The 22,545-nt window shown below is 58.7% G+C and overlaps 1 protein-coding gene across 5 annotated transcripts in view; it reads right to left on the minus strand.

Annotated features, from left to right (window-relative positions):
• HDAC4 (histone deacetylase 4) overlaps nt 1–22,545 on the minus strand; it is a 242,482-nt gene that overhangs the window by 48,464 nt on the left and 171,473 nt on the right. For 2 of the 5 annotated variants that reach the window (XM_061189010.1, XM_061189002.1), the window contains exons 8-12: nt 19,069–19,181; nt 15,349–15,465; nt 15,061–15,259; nt 10,650–10,873; nt 2,664–2,903 (exon numbers count right to left, since the gene is read on the minus strand). In XM_061189010.1, coding sequence (XP_061044993.1) covers nt 2,664–2,903; nt 10,650–10,873; nt 15,061–15,259; nt 15,349–15,465; nt 19,069–19,181 — 893 coding nt within the window. Of the gene's footprint in view, nt 1–2,663; nt 2,904–10,649; nt 10,889–15,060; nt 15,260–15,348; nt 15,466–19,068; nt 19,182–22,545 lie in introns of all 5 variants that reach the window. The other 3 variants (XM_061189006.1, XM_061188997.1, XM_061189016.1) reach the window with 2 other exon arrangements.

The raw sequence follows: 22,545 nt of genomic DNA on the forward strand, positions 1-22,545 counted from the left end.
GGCGGCCGGGCCGAGGGTGCTCGGGGCGGGGCTCGGAGGTGTGAAGACAGAGACTGGCCCGGGAAGCCACGCCGGCGGGGCTCAGCAGCGCTCCTGGCCGGGGCTGGTTTCGACCAGGAGCACTTGGTCTGCACGCCAGAAACTTGGGTGAAAAGCACATCACGGCCGGAAATGTGACTTCTTCTCCATCCCCGACCTCTTCCCTCTCCTGGTCTCACACGTCCTCACGCCAGGACGGAAAGGACGGCTGAGGCAGAGACGGCCAGGGCCCAGCGGTCTGGGCGTCAGGGCCAGGGGGGTGTGGGTGCACCTCTCCGAGGCCTGGACCCAGAGGGCAACCCCCCGGACCCCACTTTAGCCAAAAATAACCAGAGTAAAAGTGGGTGAGTTAAACACACACTTTAAAAACTTCTTTTTCACCAAAGTTACGTTTCATGTGAAGAACGGGCTTCTGTGAGAGAATGCCAAAAGGTCCTAAAGCAGGAAGTTTGCAACCAAAGGGCCCCCGCCGGATGAGGCTCTAGGGCTCGGAAGCAGGGAGGCCGCAGCCCCTCGGCTGAAGCTGGACAGGCCTCCCATCACCCCTTCCCTGCTCTGGACTCTTAGCCAGCGGAGAAGCACACACAGGGAGACGCCACGGGGACCGTGGGCTGGGTGGGAGCGAGCGGCTGGGCCCACGGGGAGGCGGGGTGCTGCGTCTGGGGTGGAGTCAGGGGAGAGGTGGAGGTGCCGGCGGTGCGGGCGGCCGCCCAGCCCCTGCCAGAAGCGCGGGGAGCGGGGGGCTTCCTCCCTGGGCGGCCACGGAGGGAAGGGCAGGACACCCTATTCAGAGGCCCCGGTGCTGGAGAAAGCAGGGCTCCTGGGCGACTGCGGGCTCCACGGCCAGCCCTGCCTCCGTTCCCAGGGGAAATGCTGTCCTTTGGGAAGAGCAGGCCCCGGTGAGCAGCAGCCCCCCTGGACGAGGGCCCACGGCTGTGCTGCGGCCACGGGGCGGCCTCCGTCCGGGCTCCTGACCTCCTGCCTTTAGGAAGCAGAGTGCCGAGGAGAGAGCCCGGAGCCCCTCCCTAAGGTGAGTGAGGAGCAGGCAGCCCCCCAGGGGCCGCCCCTCCCAGGCGCCGCCTCCCCTTCTGCCGATGGGGCTCCCGGTCTCTCCAGACACGAGCCGCTTGCAGAACGCGGTGCCCGTCTTAGGCCGACATCTGCACGTTGCTGCGTGCGCACCAGGTCCCCCGAGAGGGGTTCTGCTTGCGGTCCTCCAAAGCACACAGAGAGTAAGCGTTTCTGATAACTGTCTCAGGCTTGGAGTACAACGAGGATAACTTTCCTAAGTAAACGCTGGCCACTTTATCATTGACAAGACACTGGCCCTAAAAAATTGTCGAAACGCCTTCCAATTTCATACCAGCGTACGAACAGCAGGCTGAATTCCAGTTATAATAAGAGGCTGGCTTCCTTCAAGAATGTGCGAGGCCCACGCCCCCCAGCACGGGAACAAGGCCCCAGCTCAGGCCCCGTCACCTGCAGGAGTCTGCACAGCACAAAGGACGGTGGCTTCCTCCTGCTGTGACTTCCCTGTTTTCAGTTCCAGTGCACTTTGCAGAGCGGTGTTTAGCGCTGAGGCTGTGGCCCGAGACAGGAGACCGGCTGCCCTCCGAATGAGAAATAACAACAAAAGCAACACAGCGCCGGCCACCTGCGGTGCCTGCCCTGGCGCGTGGAGCCGGCAGAGAGGGCTGACCTGCTGCCTGTGCGGGGTCTCCAGAGAAACCTATGCGCTAATCCCGTGTGTCACCTCCCGCCCCATTCCAGATGCCCCCGGGGAGGGCAGACGAGCCACAGAGGCGCCTGGCCTGGGCTGTCGGGCCAGAGGAGGAGCTTGGCTGGGCAGCCGGCACCAGGCCCAGCAAGGAGGGGGTGGGCGAGCCGGGGCCCTGCACCTCGGGTGTTGAGCTCCACCATCGATGAAGGACACGATTAGATATTAGATCCCACTCCTCAGATGCCCTGGGCCCAGCTCATCAGGAACAGGACAGCTCCCTTGTGGCACTCGGGCTTCTAACACGGGGTTTCCGACTTGCTGGCCGGCCGCGCTAGTGTTTTCTTGACCTGGCAGTTTTACTTTTCACTCAAAGTCAATGAATCATTCCTCAGATTTAGTCATCAGTCTTATGAGTTGGTTCATTGCGTGTCAGTGCCAGGGAACCTCACCTGCTCTGGACACCTGGGCCAGGCTGCTTTTCTGGATCTGTAAGGCTGGTCACTAGTGCCTTCTTGGCCCCCAAGGTCCTGGCTCCTGATCAGATGCTACCTACCTTTTCGATCAGTTAATAAATCAGCCTCCCTCTCCCACGTTTACGCTGATCCCACCAACACTTGGGTCTGTGTTCATCTACAGCCTATGAACCTGAAGGAAAACCATCCCTAAGGAGTTCAGGGCCTGTGCTTAGCCAGAAAGCAGGCGCACGAGCACCCACAGTGGGCAAAGGGCCAGTGTCTCTGGGTGTGACCGCCGTGACACAGACGCCCCTCCCGCATCGCCAGGGAAAGACGGGGACCTGGGCAGGCGGGCGTGGAGGAAGACGCCCGTAGACTCCCCCTGGAGGGCGCCGCCCCCGGGCCCCGGCGGCCCTTGCGCCCGCTTCTCCCCTGCTCTGCGGTGTCACCTGTCGGAACAGCAGCTCCTGCTCAGTGGGCCGCCGCTGGCCCGGCCCCACCTCCTCCTCGTCGCTCTCGATGGGCTCCTGCTTCACCTGCACCCCGGCCGACGCGTGCGCCTGCGTCTGCCCCGGGAGCCGGTCTGGGAAGGGCTCCTCCAGGAGGGCCTGGTGCTCAAGCAGCTCCTCCTCTGTCTCCTCGGGGTGGCTCTCGGGCTGCCGGGCCGGCTCGCTCGCTTTGGGGATCATCTGCAACGCAGAGGTAAGGGGTGGAGCTCGGCGTGACGTGGGGTGAGTGAGATCGCGGCACAGGAACAGGCTGGTCACGAGGCCCACACCTCGGAAGCACAGGGGCCAACCTGGGAGGGCGCTGTTACCCTGGGCGGAGGCATCTCCCTCTCTCACACGCACACGCGCACACACGCACGCATACACGCGGGTGCCGGGCGCTGTCCGAGGTGCTGAGAAAGGACACAGCCCGGAGTTTGGTACCTGCTCTTACGCACCTGTGTGCCAGGCACAGCGAAGCCCAATGCAAGTCACAGGTGTGGACCCACGTCCACACCTGGGCGTGAAGAGGGAGGCCTCCTTCCTTCACGGTCACAGCTGCCGGGAGAAGCCCCGCCCGTGCCCCCTCCCCTGCCACCTCAAGAACATGCGCGTCCCAGATGCCGTGATGACCCTGCCTGCCAGCCCTCGACGGGGCACACGTGGCTCCCTGGTCTTCCCTGACCCTGCGCCCACTCACTCCTCGCTGTCCGGTCTGCCCTGGGCCTGCTGCCCGGCACACCACGCTCTTCAGCAAGGCGGTCCTTTCCCTGCTGAAGGTTCCACGTGCTGGTGACTCCCAGGCGCAGGTGCCCAGCCCAGGCCTTGCTCCTCATTTCCAGACCGACCACCCGATGGCCTGGTACGCATCTCGGCTGAACACGGACACCCAGAGCACCGGCTCTCGCTGGCCCTCCCCCTTCCGTGTCTGCCCAGCACTGCCCATCTCACGTCTCTGGAGAGCACGCTTCTCCCCGTCCTCACGCTCTGCTCCCGTCCTGCACCGGGCAAGCTGCGTCTCCTGCTAGATCACAGCCACGGCCTTCTGAGGCCCCTCTCCTGTCCACCTCCGTGTGGCAGCGACAGTGGGCTCTCAACGTGCCACCACCCTGCCTAAGCCCCTGAAACTCTTCCTCTCGTCCTTACTTTGCTCCTCTGCCATCCGGCCCTGCTCAGCCTCCCCCCTTGACCTGCCACCGTCCCCTCCAGCCACGCCATGGCCGTCCAGACATCACTGCGGTTTCCTCCCGACAGGCTCCCCACGGCTTCCCTCCCTCCCGGACCCCCCTGGGCTGACGCCTCGACACCCCTTAGGCCTCCAGTCTTCTCCGGGAGGCGTCCTTTGGCCTTCCGGGTGGAGGCTGGGTGATGCTCACCTGCGTCCACACCCCCAGGCTCTTCCAGCCACAGGAGTCACTGCAGCTCTGCAGCTGCCGTTTACACAGCCGCCTGACCTGCAGCCTGCAGTTCAGGTGAGGGTAGGGGCCACTGCTGACTTACCCACGGGGCACGCGGTAATTTTTCATTAAACGTTCGCCTGAACGACTGGGTAAGTGAATGAGCCGTCCAGGGAGTGGGAGGGTCAAAGTGGAAAGTGGGCAAGGCCAGCATCAAAGCACACTGGGGGCCACGAGACAGCAAGGGCCTGGCCTGACGGGGACGAGGCGGGGACCTGGCCTGGCATGCGGGGGACCAGCAGGCGCACATCCCAGTAGGCGCTGTGGTCGGCTGGCCCGCCAGGGCCTAGGAGGACAAGGGCCTGCCCTAGCCGCCATGACGTGGGGAAAGGCCAGGGCCATGCAGCAGCAAGGGAGCAGCATCTCCAGGCCTGGGACACCGCAGAGGGAGGGCCGTCCAGGATGGCGCCCTGGGTCTCGGGTGATGAGGCTGCCGCCCCGGGCACGGGGGCCAGAAGACAGACAGGTGCTGGGGGCACAGAGGTCTCGGCCGTCCCAGGTCTGAGGGGACGTGGTGAGCCGGGAAGAAGCTGAGAAAGAGGAGCAGACGCGGGGACCCCTCCTCTGACGCGGGGACCCCTCCTCTGACGCGAGGACCCCTCCTCTGATGCGGGGACCCCTCCTCTGACGCGGGGACTCGGGCACAAGGAATGTCTCAGAGCACATTAATAACTGAACTGCTTGACTTTCTGTAAACTGTGAAAGAACATGCCCCAAATTTCAAAGCCCCAAGTCTGAAGGTCGCTCTCCATGCATGGTCTGTCCATTCGCTGTGGGAAAGGAGTCAATGGGGCAGATGTGACTGGTGTCGGGGCTTTAAGGAGACGCGAAGCTCTCGAAAGCCCCTGTTTAGGTCCCTGCCGTGCGAGAGATCTGCCCTGCAGGGGAGAACGAATCTTGCCACCACTCCGGACTCTGTTTCTAGAAGGAAACCGAGGTCTTCAAGGAAGCCTAACGTTTTCTCGTCCTGGGCGTTTGTATTTTAAAAAGTCCTTACAGAGCCGCCTGTACCCTCACCCACACCCGGATGCAGTGAAGCCTGGCCCACGAGGGATGGAGTCGGGACACTGTGCCAGTGCTGGTATTCCATTAGCTTGTAACCAGCCAGGGGTCAGCTGTACCCGGTGGGTACCAGGGCCCAGCCCCAGAGGAAGACTGAGCTATAGATGCCCTCCTCAGCACCTGCCTTACTTTGCTGAGAAAATAGAATTTCGACTGGGCTAGGGGTTTATTTTATGTGATCATCCCTTAAGTTGTTTGTAATGAACACTGTAAAGGAAAGCAACCTATGAAAGCCAAGCCATGGGGACCCCAGGCCCTTTCTTTACATCCGCCCATGGCAGCTTCTCATCAGAAAGCTCCATTCCAGCCGGAACAAGGCGGCCAGGGCTCCGGGAGCAGGTCAGCGCCACTTCAGCAGAAGGCAAGGGGGTGAGTGGAGAGAAAGCCGGGGCGGGAGGGTGCTGGCTGGCAGACAGGCTCAAAGCTCTATTTCCAGTAAACAATCCGCCAACCTTACATCCAGGTGCTTCGACAGATTTCTCACAGTGGTTCATCAAAAAAAAAAAAGTGTTTTGAAAGCCTGTTTTTGATGATTTTGAGATTTGTCAATCCCATCTGCTTCCCACACACCTGGAGCCCGCGAGGCCCCACGATGAGCTTCGTGCCTGGACAGAGTCCACTCGGGGCCAGACTGTGACTGCCCCCCTACCTGCCCCTCGACTGGGGGGGGGGATGAGGCAGGGAGGACCCGTCTCTGCCGGAAGAGGGCGCTGGGCCTCTCCCGGGCCCCCGCAGGTCCGCAGGCGCCTCGAAACCTCAGCAAATGGCATTATAAGCCTCGGCTTTAGGATCCACGGGGTCAAAGCTCTCCCGTTTCTGCTGTCCCCCAGGGCCTGGCGCAGAGTCTGACAGGTAACAGGGTGGGGTTTATGGGAGGTTTACTGAGTGTGGGGCCTGAGAAGGTGGCTGGGGAACAGACCCCGTGAGAGGACGCCAAGGCAGAGGGATGGGGAGGGAAACAGGAAGGGGGGACGGCAGCCAGGATGGATATGGGAGCGGCCAAGGCCCCTTGTGACGCGCTGGAGGGCGAGGGTGTGAAAGAATTGGCAACAATGGACAGAGGGGTGGAGGTCAGGGAGAGGGACACGGGGACAGGGATGGGGGCGTGGACAGCAGGGGGAGGGCACAGGGATGGGGGCTCCCAACACCATGGACTTCACCCTCCAGACGAAGGTCCAGGAGGCAGGTGCTCTCAGAGCGGGTGGCAACCTCCTCTCCGCTCCGTGGCAAGATCCCAAAGGGTCAGGGGACTGCCTGCAGGGAAATAACCCTTGGGCACTCAGCCAGGAGGGGGCCGAAGGTCAGCAGGGAGGTGGGTCCTGGCGCAGTGAGGGGAGGGCTGGGCAGATGGAAAACGGAAGCGGGGAGCACAGATGCTCCAGGCCAGGCTCGCGGAGGGAGCCCGGGCGGCTGAGGGCCGGGGGGCGGGTACTTCGGGGGAGGTGGGGAGGCCACGTGGGCAGACAGAGCAGGAGAGAGGCTCCCGCAGGGGAGGCCGAGGGGGAGGGCGGGGCCCCTGCAGGGGACCTGGAGAAGGAGGGAGGCCGCAGTGCCGTGGCCCGAGGGTGGCCTGCAGGGGGGTCACCCGGAAGCTGCGCCTGGTCCTGAGGACGCCAGGCCTGCTCCGGGCCCTACGGCAGGCGGCCTCTGAGTGGGTAAGTACATCCGGGGACGCAGAGGAGGTGGAGGCCCCGGGAGCGGCGACCGAAGAGCAGAGGGTCCTCGTCGTCCGGGAGGAAAGCGGGTTGTGACGAAGCTGAGAGCCTGATCACCGAGGAGGAAAGGAGAGCAGCCACGGGAAGGCGCGCTCAGTGCACAGAAGCTCAGTCCTCGCTTTCTTCCAGCACTTTCCTTTCAACTCCAAAACTACAGGACGGTTTCGAGAACAGTGTAAGACACTCCGCATGCCCTTTGCCTGGACATCAACAGTCGGCACGCCATGGAAACAGGCAGAGGCCGCCTGTCCTTCTGCTGACCCACCGCGGGCTGTCGGGCTGCCGGACCCAGTTGGCAGACGTGTCAGCACGACGGTCTCCCCGGAACCCCGGGGAAACCGTCCACCGTGGCGCTTTGAGGGAGGGGCTTAGCAACCGTATCTGCCGTATCTGCTGTGTCCTACAGATGAATTCAGTACCCGTACCCACTGTGTGTTACGTGTGAACTTAGTAACTGTGTGTGGTCCTGTTGACCTATATTTAAGTTTCCTTCGTTGTTCCAGTAATGCCACTCGTGGCCTTTTTGGTCTGATTTGGGTCCAGCTACAGGTGAAAATTTGTCTTCAGGTGTCCCGTACGAGGCTGACATTTCGGGAGAATCCATGTACTCTGTAAACTGCCCTGGAGGTGGAGAAGGGCTGTCCCCTCAGGAGAGACGTGGGCGGTGCCTCCACGGGGCCCTCGGGCCGGGCGTGTGTCCGTCGGCGTGGAGCCGGGCCATCAGGGGTTGGGGTGGTGTGAACGTGTTGCCTGTGGACGTCAGCGCGAGGTCTGTGGGCTGTGTTCTACTTCTTTCCATGAATGACGGGCATAAGTGTTCAAGGGCTGGATGCGCAAGCCTCAGAGGTTTCCACGTGCGTCCTCTGCCCCGTGTGGTGGGGCTCCTGCCCCCAGCCCGGGCACACCCGCCCTCGCCTCCCAGGTCTGCCTGGGTGAGGAGTGTCCCCTCCCTTCCCCCTGAAGCTTCACTGTCAGGGATCCCAGGGGCACGACCCCCATCCCTGCAGCCCATCCTGGCAGGGCCTGGCAGGATGCAGCACCTCTCGGGGCGGGGGGGGGGGAACTCCACACTTGGGGGGGCGTCTGGGGGGGGGTCGGGAGGAGCTGCGAGGGCCCAGCTGGGAGGGCTGTCCCCACGTGGCGGCCTCCCTGTGACGCCGAGGGGCCTGCCACACACCCGCCAGGGGTCTTCTCTCAGCAGTGACACCGGTGTGTGTGCAGCCAGTCTCCTTGGGCCACGGCCACAGACAGAGGTCTGTTTCTCTCCCTGTCCGTCTGTGAAACGCAGCTCTGCACCCACAGGCCGGGCCGGTCACCCAGCAGATCTGGCTCCGTGAGAGGACGCGAGGCTCACCGCGGGCGAGTGCGACAGCGGAAACGGCGGTGATGCAACAGCAGATGGGACAAATGGATCAGCTCTTCGTCTCCCAAAGGCCTTCAGGATCTTGGGAGCGCCCTCTCCTCAATTAAACGAGAACGGACGTAACCCATGTTCATAACAAGAAGCTTCTAAAAGCCAGACTCGAGTTCAGGGCCCAAACCTAACCGGTGAGCGGGCCAGTATTTAAAGGTCATTGGACACACTCACAATTAGACACCCAAGCAAACGAGGCCCAGTTTTCATATTCACAATGGAGGCTGAACAAGCAGGGAAGCACGCAAGGAATGGCTGCAATCCCGGTGCACGCTGGCCAGGGCTGCAGGGAGCTGGCTCGGGGGCCGTCGGGGTACGAGCCCCCCAAGATGAAGGGCAGAAATGTCAGTGCTGGCGGGAGCTGGTGGTACTAGATACGACTGTCAGCTCCCTGCACATCCCAGGAGAACAGCGTACAAACACTTCAGTCACCTGTCGTTCGCTATGGCAAGTCAATCACAGAACAAAATCCAGGGGGTCAGCCAGCTGCTAAATCACTCTGTGAAGAATGCACCACACGTGAACAGGTGTTTCCTGTCTTCCTAAAACCTCCTACCCGTCACTCCGTTAATGATGTAGTACAATTAAGAAGCGGTCGGTATTAGAAAGGTGACGTGAAGTGCCTTTGACGCTTTGACACTTGGTGGTGCCCCGCTCGCCCACCCTGATCAGGTGCCTTTCCTGCCCGAGTGGGGGGCTGGCTTCAGCGGCCCCTCCCACTCCTGACACCGCCCTGTGCTGTCTGGTAGGAAAGCTCGCGCAGCCAAGGGGGCTCTGGGGCGGGGCTGGTGAGCCTGTGTCCCAGCGCCTGGTGGGCAGCAGGGGCCTGGGCTTGGCCTGCCCTGAGCATCTGGCCTCATCCCTGCAGAGGGCGGGGTCCCTCCTCCCCTCTCCACCTTGCACCTGCCGGGCACGTCCCACCTGCCAGGCACGTCCCACCTGCCGGGCACGTCCCACCTGCCGGGCACCTCACCTGCTGGGCACCTAGACACATGACGCTTCCCTCCTCCCTAGGCCCCTCCCCTCCCTGACCCTTCCGTCCCCCAGGGAAGCAGACAGAGGCCTAAGCGCATCTGACAAGTGGAGCACAGGTGACCCACCCGCAAAGGGGAAATGACGGGTGAGCTTTCATGGGAAGTAGACACGTCCGTAATCAGGTCTCGCTGCCCCCAATCCGCCAGCGTTCTCACGTTTCCTTCAGAAAATCCCCAAAGTTGCCTCCTATCACCTCATCCTCTTATTTTTTTTTAACAGCTTTATTAAGATGTAATTCACATAGCATAAAATTCACGCCCTTTAAATTGTATAACACAGTGGGTTTTAGTATATTTACAGAGTTATGCAACTGTCACCGTAACCTGCTTTTGGAACGTTTCCACGCTGTCATAAAGAAACGTCGCACCCCCAGCCCCTGGTGACCACCAACCTACTTTCTGTCTACGGATCTGCCTGTTCTGGACGTTTCACGTGAATGGAATCACACACCATGTGTTTAGTCTTTTGTGCCTGGCCTTTTTCACTCAGCACCACGTTTTCAGGGTTTACCCACGTGTGGCCTGGGTCAGCGCTTCTTTCCTCTTTGTGGCTGAGCAACGTCCCACCGTACGGACGTGCCACGCTCTGTTTACCACGCACCGTGCGATGGGCACGTGGCTGCCCCCTGCCCACCCAGCCGGAGCAGCGCTGCCGTGAGTGCTCGTGGCCAGGCCCTCGCCCTGAGTTCTCCCGGACAGATGCCCCCGAGCTGCCAGGCAACGTGGTCGCTCCGTGTTTAACCTTCGGAGGAACCGCTGGACCACGTTCCGAAGTGGCTCGTCTCCTTCTCTGACAGAAAGAGGCTTCACTTCGAACGTGAGCATTTGAAACAAGCCACTCAGAATTGCTGCTCCTCTGCTTCCATGACCAGCAGGGCCGCGCTAACCTTGCCGCAGCTTCCTGTTGAAAGGGGGCCGGGAGCGACCGTCCAGACCTTGGAGGGATGCAGACCTCCGGGCGGGAGCCCTTCCGACGAGGCTGCTTCAACAGGCGGGCAGGGCACGCGTGCCGGGGGCTCGGAGCCCGTGCTTTGGGGGCCCCGTGCCTCCGCTGGGGACTCTCTGCTGCGGGTCTGCTTAAGAGGGTTAAGTGCCCTTAAGAGACCCCAGAGACCGTGCGGGGCACGTAGCATAAACCGCCCGGGAAAGAGGCGCTTCGCACGCACAGCCCGCCCCGGCCGCACCGCAGTCCCCGCCCCGCCGCACAGCCCGCCCCGGCCGCCCCGCAGCCCCCGCCCCGCCGCGCGCCGCGGCCCGCGTCTCACCTTGCTGAGGTGCAGCTGCGGCTGCTGGAACTGCTGCTTGTGCTTCTCCAGGAACTGCTGGTGCTGCTGCTGGACCACCAGGTGCTGCAGCGCCTGCGCGCTCTGGGGCAGCGGCGCCGACTGCGTGCGGCCCAGCGGGCGGTGCTGCCGCAGCTTGTGCACCGACGGGGACACGCGCTCCGCCCCCACCAGGGGCTGCGCGTGCAGCGGCAGCGCTCCCAGGCCTGCAAGATAGCGGTCTGAAGAGAACACAGGGGGAGAGGCAGCAGAGGGCAGGGGAGCAGAGGGGAGGGGAGAGGGCCGTTGAGTGACTGACGGAGGCCGGCCGGCCCGGAACCGCCTCCCTGCAGCCCGCCGGGCCTGCTCTAAGCTTGGGCTTCAGGGCAGAGGCCTTCCATCATCCGGTCCCCGGACACCCAGGTCCAGGCCGTACACGAGAGTAGCCCCGGCACGAACGCGCTCAGAGGGGCCCAGGTCCGGCTGAGGAAGGGGCCAGGGTTCTGGTGGCTCCAGAGCGTCCTGGAAGAGCAGGCCACGCCCCGACAGCCCCCAGAACCGGGGTGTGAGGATCAGTGGTCCCTAGGGATCAAACCATCTTAAAGTTCTCTTAAAGCACAGATTTTATACACAAAGAGGGCATGAACACTTTAAAAAATCCTGATGCACATCGCCAAAATCTTTCCATGAACTTCTGGAAAGGTTTTGCTACCAGCTGCATAGGAAAAGGGCAGTTTGGCCGCACCCGTGCCTGGACTAAGTTTTTAAATTAAGAATCTATGTTGACGGGACAGGGTCTTGTTTGAATCTGTGTTTGAAAGCAACCTCCTCATGCAAAACCCAGGAAGGTAAACGTTTTTCCTTCTGTATTCCTTTGTATTCCAACCATAAGTATTTTTTTTTAATGAGTTTTGATTGATTTTTATTTATTTATTTATTTTTGGCTGCGTTGGGTCTTTGTTGCTGCGCGCGGGCTTTCTCTAGTTGCGGCGAGCGGCGGCTACTCTTCGTTGCGGTGCGTGGGCTTCTCATTGCGGTGGCTTCTCTTGTTGCAGAGCACGGGCTCTAGGGCACGCGGGCTTCAGCAGTTGTGGCACACGCGCTCAGTAGTTGTGGCTCACGGGCTTAGTTGCTCCACGGCATGTGGGATCTTCCCGGACCAGGGCTAGAACCCGTGTCCCCTGCATTGGCAGGCAGATTCTTAACCACTGAGCCACCAGGGAAGTCCCAGTATTTTTTCTTTTACAAATTGTTGGTTTAGATAGTTTACCATTTTTCCCCGGTTCCATGGGCAAAAGGGTATAACAAACCCATCCCAGGCCACCTGAGTGTCTGTTCCCTGGCACCTGAACAACATCTAAACATCACTCAGGCAGACTATGACCCCAGATCAGGGTGTCTGACCAGGAGAAACAGCAGGTGAACTGACACGCCAGCTCTCGGCTGCCCGGAGAGGCTGGCTCCTGCAACGGGGCACCTGCCCGAGGTGGCCCTGCTGACAGGTGGGTGGCTCCTGCCCTCTCCCAGGGTCTCCAAAGCCAGCGGGGCTGTGTCGCCATGTTTAGTCGAGCCTGAGACCCCCGATGGGTACGGACGCTCAGTCTTTTCCTGGTCCCTTCGTGGGGGCTATTTCTGAATTAAAAATACTACTTTGTGTGCCAACAGGAAAAAAACCCTCAACCCTAGCAAAACTGTCCCTTGTTACCTTTTCAAAAAGTTAATCAACCACAGTTCCCTAAGCTACCATCTCTTTTTATCCAAACCAGTAGTTCTCTGGAAACGTAAGTTATCTTAAATTTTATTGTCTGCTTGGCTACTAAATTAAAGTGAATAACTCAAAATGTGTTAGAGATAGAATAGAATCATTCTCTCCCCAGCTTTCTAGAAAAGTTTTAAAAAAAGAACGGCATCATCGTAAAGAAGGTCTTTCAGAATTCATCAATTGTTGATGTAGGTATGATGGGGGATTAAACCATTTCACGGAGGAGATAAGGATGTCAGCCCAAAACGCTGCATTTATGGGATTAAAAGGCTACTTAGTTACTGAAAAGGTCCCTTCTTGGAAAACATCCCTTGTTGTTTTTAAAGCTCCTGTGGACCCCCAAGGATGAGGGTGTAACAGGTGATGGGACAGCAGAGCCCTGCGCTGGGGTCATCTGGGCCGACCCCGCATCGTATCCCGCAGAGAAGCTTCTCTCGCTTCTAGAGGAGGGAATACTAATTCCATGGAGATCTGACGTCCAGCTGGACACAGGCTCAGGAACAAGGAGCTCAGGTGGGCCAGCGAGGCTGGGACTCCGGTTCCTGCCGCCGCTGCGGGTTCTCCAGGGCTCCCCTCCCTCTGATCTGGGCCTCCAGTAGCCCGACGACGGCACAGACGCCTGCCTTCACCGGGCCACGCCTCCCAGAGGACACAGGCCGCGGTTCCCGCGGGGGCGTGGGCGTGCGCTGACGGTGGAGAGGCCTAACTGACACACCCCGACGCCGGCGATGCTTGGGCTTGACACGGAGCTGCCCGGGGTGCAGGCCTTTTGGGCTGGACCCCAGTTTTGTTCTGCCCCCAGACCTCACCTCTCACCCCCATCCCACTCACCCCAAATTTGACTCTAGTGCCTCTGGAGGGTAAAACTGTGGGGCTACTACGCTCGGGGACAAGTGTAGTGGTCAGCATCACTGAAAACTGGACGTCCTGACCTTCTAGTAGCAAACCCATCAGCTGGCAGGTAGTTTCCGGTTCAGAACCTAAAGATGACCCCTTAGATCATTAACAAGAGTTTTTGATGATAACTCAAAAGCAGCTGGTTTTCAGCATATGTTGTAAAACTTTCAAGCATGAGGGCACAGTAAATTAGGATCAAATTCTATCCTGGGTGACCAGCTGCCTGCAGAGGCCGGCTGGGTTGGGCGGGGGAGGGGGGCCCAGCCTGCCCCTCCCACAGGGACCTGCTTCTTAGTATTTGTGAAATGATGCGGTTCTAGCTCTGACACTGTCTGTCTGTCCATAGTGACCACCAGCAAGCAGGCAGGTCTGTGGGCCGACCACTGGGGAACCTCCGGGAACCTGCCAGAGGAAAACCTGCAAGGAATGACCCTTCCTGACTCTGCTCAGACACCCCTCCTGGCACGTGGCTCCATCGCAGAAATGTCTACTGTGTACCTTCCAGCATCAAACACCGCGGGGGTGCCCACGGGGGGTGGCAAGGTTGCAGGGAAAGCCCAGCGTCTGTTCTCCGGGGGGACGGAAGCATGCCCAGAAACTGCCTGCATAGAGCGCCCGGGAGGAGGGCCGGGGGGCACCTGAGCAGGGCCTGATGCAGGGAAAGGGCTCTGAGAAAAGGGTGGTGGGTCCAGAAGGCGCCGTGCGGGCCTTGCCAGTGCTGAGCGAGCGGCATCCTGCGTGCTGCGTGGGAGGAGAGAGGGAGGCCCACGCAGGCTGCTTCCACGCTGAGAGCTGGGGCTACGCGCCACGCCGGAGCTGTCCGACAGAGCTTCCTGGGCTGACGGAGTGTTCCACGTTCCTACTGCCCCACAGCCAGGGGCCACATGAGCATCTGATGAGTCACACGTGGGACTCCCCGTCAAATCTTTCCCTCTGCTTTTAGCTTTCAATGTGGATGGCCACACTGGCACAGCTCTGGACCCTGGCAGGGCTTCCTGGGCCTTCCTACGAGTGTAGGGTGACTCCAGAGATCCCAGGATCAGGGAGGGGGTGGGGAAGGGCCCACGAGACCCCCAGGAAGGACAGACAGGCTAGCAGGGAAGTGAGGGAGAGAGCGAGGTTGAAGGTTAAAAACGATAAAAGACCAAGAGTCACCACCGCAACCAGATCACCTAACAGCTGAGGAGGGAGCGAGGTCAGGGCCACCCCGCTGATACTCAGGGCTCAGTAGACCCCTGTAAAACCCAGGGAGGAAGCTGAACACCCCGCTGGATGGGGCCTGGACCTGGGGTGATGACCCTACGGCAGGGCCCCCTCATTTCATGGCGAGCCCCACGCACTCCGTCACTCGGAAAGTAACACTTTTACACTGTTGTTGCTAGGCAAATTTCATCGCAAATCTCCTATTTTTTTCTAAATATAACCACCCCTTAGATGGGGCACATTAACAAAAATGTTACTGCTAATAGAAACCCGCTCGCTGCCCACCAGAGCCAACCCTGGGCTTCCATCACGTGTCCGACGACGCAAAGGGCAGACCCATCAGAGGGGCCGTCAGCCTGCTCTCGGGAAATTAACCAGAAGGTGTGCCTGACGCTCCTGCTTCCACGCCCCGGGCTCTGCAAGTGGACTCGGTCTATCTGGCCACAGCCTGGCATGCGAGGGGCAAGTCCAGAAGTTCTGCGGGGGACAAGCCACCCCGCCGGCCCTCCCGGGGAGCCCACGACGGCCTGACGCGGCCCGCAGCGTGCTCACCTGTGACGAGGGGCGTCTGCGCGGGCGGCTGCTCCAGGAGGACCACGTGCTGCAGAAGGGAGCTGGGAGCCGCCCCCGAGTCGCGCTCCAGGGGTGCGGTGCCCAGGTAGGGGGTGAGGTGGGTGCCGGGGAAGAGGGAGATGCGTTGCTGGAGGGCCGGGAGGGCCAGTCTCTCGGCCTCCTGCTGGCTGGCCGCCCCCTGGAGAGGCACAACCGGGCTCCCGGGGTCAGGGGCCTGGGACGGTCGGCCCGCGCCACTGCCACCCAGACCCGTGGGCGCCCACTTACCGCGGAGGGGCCGGTGGCGGGAAGTCCCAGCGTGATGTTGGGCAGGGATGGTGACGTGTACAGGGGCAGCGGGCCCACCGAGCCTTCTCGCGTCACGAGTCTGTGCGCCAGGCTGGTCTGGGGACAGAGCACACAGGGCCATCACACAGGCTCTGCACCACCAAGCCTGGGTGACACTCGCCAAGGGAAACGACCACAGAAAACACTTCGGGGCAGACCACGCCCAGTTCTGAGATCCCCGGTACAGAAATCTATTAACGAGGACAGCACGGGGGCGAACACGGCATTCAAAGCAGGCCACAAGCACTACAGCCTGATTCACAATCCTTCACTCTCTTGTTTTGTTCTTATTCAATTCACTCATCGTTGTAAACTATCAGAATAAAATCTAGGACAATATATTTAAAAATATATTCTTAGAGTCGGGAATGTCTTTCCAAACATCACATGAGAGGTAGAAACCAGAGAAGAAAGTATTGATTAAAAAAGAAATCCCCTCACATAAAAGGCAAACAATGGTGACAACAAGGTTGGCAACGTATAGTAGAGACAAAGACCAATATATAAAGAGCACGCAAATCAAACAACAATTAGTGAGAAATGACAAAGAAGAACCAGTATGGAGAAAAAAAACACTCAACATCATCAGTAATCTAAAAACATATCTAAAAATCTAAAAACATTTAAAAACCTATCCAGTTGGCAAAGATTTTCAAAAATGACTACAGCACCTTGACCCAGAGAAACAGAAACACACTGCTGGCTGGATCATAAATCGGCGTGCTCCTTCTGCAGGACAATTTGGCAATCCATGTCAAAAGCCTTAAAACCGGATCTAACCTTAAATCCTAAAATCCCACTCCACCCTCAGGATGCACTCTTAGGAGATAAAGCTGGACGCACACAGACCTGGCCACAGGAGCGCTCTCTGCAGCAGCGTCCACGCTGTGCTACAGCGTGTCAGAGGATAAATCCATGAGGGCGCGTTTACACATGGGGACGTTCAGGTTGGAAAAATCTTGTTGATGACTTGGGAACTTATTTATCACGTGTGGTTAAGTACCAGTCCCCGAGGACTTGAATTGCTGTCGTATTTCACATCTTTTTGCTTCTAGAATGAAGGTTCTTTGCTAAAAGGACACTGTCCTATTCACACTGTATCCTCCCTCACTAGCTGCCCAGTGACGTGTGCGGGACCAAGGGCACAGGAAGAAGAGGACGAGAAGGTGGTTGCCGTGACGCCAGCTGGTGGTGTCATGGAAAATAACACTAGCGCTGGACATATAACCAATTCTCTCCTAGTTCTTCTCACAACGGACTACATAATTAAGGATGAGAAACATTTTGGGTGCTTTAAAATTTCATTTGCAAGGTTAAAAAAAATATGAGCTGAAAGTTGTCACAAGTTATTGTAAACAATGGCGGGCTACCTGTAGCCCCGGCTGGAAAGTCCATCAGAGGACTGGGTGATTACCACCCCAGGGCGTGTGCGCAGGTATTCGGTGCTTTGCAGAATTTCCTAGGTGGCTTAATGGTGTCACACTTGGTGTTGCTTGGAAACACACATGTACGTGATAAACTCCGTCCTCATGCTCTAAGGGCAGAGCAGGAAGGACCGGCGTTCTTCACCTGGGAGGGAAGTTAGTGCATCTTCCCCAGAGACATGGCTGCAGCCACCTTTAGTTCGTTCACATATTCAACTGTACAGTAACGATTAAAGGGCTACTTTAAAAAGTAGCCCTTTTTCTAGATAAAAAAAAAAATCAGCAAGCTATGATTTAGAGAAAGCGATTGAGATTGTCAACGAAAGCACGATTTTGTTCCTGGATTTGCCCAGGAACAAAATAAGCAAACATTTAATGTTTGAAAGTTGTCATTTCCTCTTTATAACCAAGGTTTGGTTTTTTTTTTTTTTTTTTTTTTTACCTGATTTATTTTTAGAACTAAAGCGGCCTTCTGGGAATTGTCTGGTATGTTGATTTGTCCACATTTCCGGTGCCGGCCATCTCCATCTGCCCTAGACGTGCTCCTCAGCTGCCCAGCTGCCCAGAAAGGCCAGGGCCGGGGCAGCACGCCCTCTGCACGCCCCCGAATCACACTTGGCTTTCGGCATCGGCTGAATGTCCTCCCCTGGGGAGAGGCTGTCCACGGGTCAGGGGAGCCCTGCTTCCTCCATGTAAGCGGGGCGGGGGAGGTGTGGAGGATGCTGAGCGTCCCTCAGTCAAGCAGGGAAAGGGGGTGCCGGGCCAGTGGGCCTCGCTCCCGCATGAGCACCCTGCCTCACCTCTGGACTGCAGGAGGAGGAGCTCTCAGAGGACTGTTCCATTCTAACTGTACTTGAAATCCACAAAGGACATCCAACTGTGATCAGATTTTCAAAGACTACCCCCTCGATCACAATGAATATCTAACATAAAACATGAAAACTGCACTCTTTACGTTTCTTGTGAATCCTCTGACATCTATGAATCTGCAGTAGCTTAATGTACATTAACGTGTGATTTGTAAAAATTAACACATAATTTAAACTGGCATCCACCCAAATAAGGCATCGCTACAACAGGAACCATTAGGTGCATAACTGCCCGTTTTAAATAAAATCAGGATCTATGTCAGCTATTGACAAGCCACATCCAGCACTCACATCTCATTCCAGGTAGCAATTTCTAGGCCAAGCTCTAAGGCTAATTACAGGTAGACCTCAGCTATGAACTCAGTCTCACAGAGAAGGATTGTTAAAACTTTTAATAATGTAAACAAGTATTTAAACCGGTAGGTTGAAACGCACAGGTAATAAAAGGAGCAGACATATAAAGGAAAAGAATAAAAGAAAATGGCGATTCGGCAAGCTAGAGGCAGTAGTACAAAATCATTTCTAGCAGTCATCTTAGTTTCTAAAAATCTGCTTATATCTTAAGTGTCTAGAAATTGGAAATGAAAATGGAGTGGACACGTGTGCCTGTGTCCTCCAACTAAGACTTGTCAACCCTCTGGAAGGGCAGGACTCATTTCTAAATATTTAAGGAAGAAAGTAAATACCAGTATTTGATAAATTATAGCCTCCTGTAAGTTGGAAGGAACGTAAAAAACCTCATGAGAACCTTGCAGTCAGGAGGACCGTCTGAGCAGGAAGTACACGGCACCGCTGGCTCAGTCCAGGGAAACGAGGTGTACAGCCGGCTCCCCAGCGGTCGCCCCCGCCCTCGGGCCCCTGATACTGGTCGGCACCCGCCCATCCCAGTGGGCACGGGAGAGACGACTGGAAGCAGGCCCTTGGGGGGGAGGGTGCCTGGCACAGGGCTGGCACGAGGCAGGAGCTCCAGAGACACTTGTGGGATGAGCCAGGGGAGAGAAAGTGAATAAGGAGGGAGATGAATGCATGGAGCGAAGGTTCTGGAACCTCCGGCCCGGAACGGGGCCCTGACCGAGGTCTGGTCAAGGGCACGACCTGCAGCCAGCCCTGGGGCCCCTCCACCTGGCCGGAGCAGCCCCCCAGAGAGAGCTCTCCCAGAACTCTCTCTGCACCCACATCCCTCTCAACCTGTAGCACACCTGGGGTCTGACCGGCAGAGGTGAGGGTTGCTGACCCCTGTGGTCAGAGGCTCCTGGTTCCTGAGATGCTTCTGAAACGCTGCCCCTGACAGTCAAGATTGAAGGGCAGCTGGAAACTGCTCTTTGGAGCCAAAAAACCAGACGTGGGCAGGAGCGCTGGGCACTGACCTCGGTCGGGATGCTGGGGACAGCGGGCGCGATCCCATTCTCCGCGCTGGCGTTCCCAGAGCTGTTGTTGGGCGAGCTGGGTGCGGAGCCCGGGGCGCTGCTGCAGGCCGAGTCTGGGGGTGGGAGAGACACCTGTGAGCCTGACCCAGGTCAGGCAAGGACACAGCTTCCGAGGCCCTGAGCTGCGCTGGCCGCCTGTCCTCAAAGCTGCACTTCTGCTTCGAGCTGGCTGACGGCAGAAGTCCCAGCAAGAAAGAACAGGACCACGGTCCCCAAACAAGGGCCATGGAGCTAATTCCCTGCTCTCAGTTTTGCTAGCGACTCCTTGTGAGCTTCGCAAGCCTGTGGCTCACCGAGGCCCCACTGGCACCTTCTAAGCTGCGCACACTCTCAACTTTATTCCCCTTTGGAAAAGTCTCATCAAGATGATCGTAAACCCCAGAAAAAGAGACCCTGAACACTTATTGATGTTCTAACAACAAAAGGCAAGAAAACACAGAGGCCAAATGACTGTGAACAGGGAAAGGTCAGATCCACTGTGCTTGCTTATAGAGCCCCCTCGGTCAACGTGTGCTTTGAGCTAATCCTTGCATTTTCCAAACATTCAGGGAAGAGCACAGCTGGTGGCTTCTGTCATTGATCAGGGTTATCTGAAAACTCACCCCAAGATACTCTCCAAGTAGCTGTGGCGGGGGGAGTGGCCCCAGCCCACGCATCGGGGCTGGGACTGAGGCGGCCGTGTGTCGCAGCCGGGTCTGCCCCTCAATTCCAAAGGAGCTGCTGTTGCTGTGTGTGCAAACACGCGACGTAATAGGAGGGTCTTGTCTGGCTGAACGGCGTTTATCAATGGCAGCCTCTGGTTAAAACCTTCCAGAGGGAGCCAGCCTGAGCCATTTGCCTTTCCCTCCTGAGTACTCACCGACCACGGGCACTGATGACTTAAGACTCTGCCCTGATCTGGGCTCCCAGGTTCGAGGAGGGGAGGCCTGGGTCACCTCCCTAAGCTGGCGCCCCGAGGGTGCTCAGCAGGCCACCCTTCAGCGCAGGAGACCACGGAGCTGCCCGCGGGGCCTGGCGGACTCTGAAACCTGGTTCCAGCTGAACTCGGGGTGATAGTGAGAAGGCTGAGGGTGCTGGTGTGGACGGCAGTGCCCATCCCCCAGCGCCCAACCCCACAGGCCCGGCTCACTCGGGGAAGGAGACCTGACCCCAAGGGCACATGCACGACCCCCTCAACCCAGGGGACCGTGAGCGCTCTCATCCTCTCCACCGAGCAGCGGTCCCCCTGGGGACACCCTGGCAGCAAGTGGCTCTGTCCACTCGAGGGCCCGCCCCACCCTCCGGGGCACTGATGGTGAACTCAGGCCCCGGCTCCCCTCCCTCCTCCCACCAGATCCAGAGTCTGGTCTCCGCGCAGTGAAGTCACATTCACATGCGCCCCCCTGACCGGGGGCGGTTGGGAAGGCCACCTGGGCTGGCAGGTGTCACACTTCACGCGTGAAGGCAGGGCTTGCTTCCCCGACCCCCATGGCAGCCATCCTCTTGCCTCGGACGCCCACGTGGTGAGCCCCTCCCATCTTCCTTTAAGCGGGCCTGTCTCAGCAGCATCGGCAGATAAACTCTCCCAGGTGTGCGTGGGAAAGCACGACAACTTTCGGGGGCAATAAAAAAATATATATCTCTCCAAGTTTTCACCCGTTTTCAACTCAATAATGTTGATTATTTTTTCATTCCACTTCAAGGAATCTGGTCTAAGAAAATAAATATAAATGCGTAATCGTCACGATATTATTTGTATCACCACGATGGAATACCATTAAAGGTGCCAGAAAGTGTTGTGACTAATATCAAGTGAGGAAAGGATACAAGTGTACACAGGGCATGTGACAAATGCAGAAAAAGGACTGGAAGGAAATATGCTCAGATGTTAACGGCAATTTTCTCTGGATAGTGTTGGAGGGGCAGCTGATTCCCTCGTTTGCTTTCCCTGATGGGCACGGCTTTGACGAGAGACTAGGAACAGGCAGAGTGACGCTGCCACGTCCCGGGACCTGTCTCACCATCATTTCAGCGCCACCTCTGGACCGCGTCTCACCGCCGTCCCTCCCCATCCCCCTGTACCGGCCGGTGGAGCTGCTTCCGCGACGCTGTGGACCTCTCCTGCTCAGGAACCTTCACCACCTCCCCAGTACCCCGGGGGAGGTGCCCCCGCTCTCTCTGGGACCCTCCCTGCCTGGAACTCCTTATTTTCCAGTCTTGTGGAAAGCCAGCTCTGCTCAGAGCACCCTGCCTCTCCAGCCGCTGAGGGGTGTGCTGGCCGGGAAATCCATCCCTCATCTCCGTGCTGCCTGCATTCACCCATCAAGCTTCCCCGGGCCGGCATGGCCTCCACCGCTGCCCTGCCCTGCTGCCTTTGCTGCGTGCTCTTTGGGTAACACAGCCCAGGGCCAAGCTGGGGCCGCGTGCGGTGCGTTAGCTGCCCCACACGCGACGTCTGGGCTCTGGAGTTAGATTGGAAGCTCCCTGGAGGTGAGAACGCAGCTCTCCATTTTGGTGCCCAGCCTGGTCCTGACACAGTCACAGGCTGACAGCACGAACGCCAGAGCCGGCGCTCAGAAAGAAGCCGCCGGGGACTCCGTCCCCCCAGAGGCAGGACTGGAGATAAACGCAGGGGCCCGCCGTCCACGGCCTGGCATCCCCCAGAGAGATGAGGCCCACGTGTGGTGAGACACACGCTCCAACTCATTCGAGGCCCGAGTCTGAACAGAATCCCCCAGGCAGAGGATCTTGAGGTGACACTTTTCCCTGTTCTCTCTACCAGAATGACCACACGATGACAAAGATGGGCCCCCGGGCGTGAGCCCTCAGGCTCCGCTTCACACAAAGCCACGAAGTCCAGAAGCAGACCCTCGGACTAGGGGTTTCAGCCCCGGGCTGCGGGACAGCGCTGAGGGCACTCCGGCTCTCATCCCATCCCAGGCCCTGGGCTCAGATCTGAGTGTGAGGTTCCCGGCCCCTCACGTGGGGCGCACCAGCACTCAGGAGCCCCTCCTCCTCCCCCGGGAACTTGGCCCTGAAGGACGCTGCCGAGAGCCCTGGTCTTCCCACCAAACCCTGCACTTGGTGCAAACATGGTCCCGCCCCTCCTGTTACCAGGCCGCCTGAGCAGCCCCTTTGTTCCGTGATTTTAGGGCTGGTGGATGTGCACCCTCTGGAAGTGGGGTGCACGCCCAGGAAGTGAGGTGCGCCCTAGGGACTGGGGTGTGTGTCGGGAAGTGGGGTGCATCCCAGGACGGGCTCTGCCTGGTGGGTGTGCTTCCCCGAGGCGGCCGCTAGGTGGGGGCCGAGAGCAGCGCGTGAGCGGAGACTCGGAAACTCCCAGGCTCCCTCCTCCTTCCCCCGCCCCTGTCCGTCCCACTCTTCCCAGGAAGATTCTCACGCTCTCCAGTGGTTCAGACCCTGTTTAATGGGCAGTGG

This window comes from Eubalaena glacialis, chromosome 1 (genome assembly GCF_028564815.1).
Source record: "Eubalaena glacialis isolate mEubGla1 chromosome 1, mEubGla1.1.hap2.+ XY, whole genome shotgun sequence".
NCBI lineage: Eukaryota > Metazoa > Chordata > Mammalia > Artiodactyla > Balaenidae > Eubalaena > Eubalaena glacialis.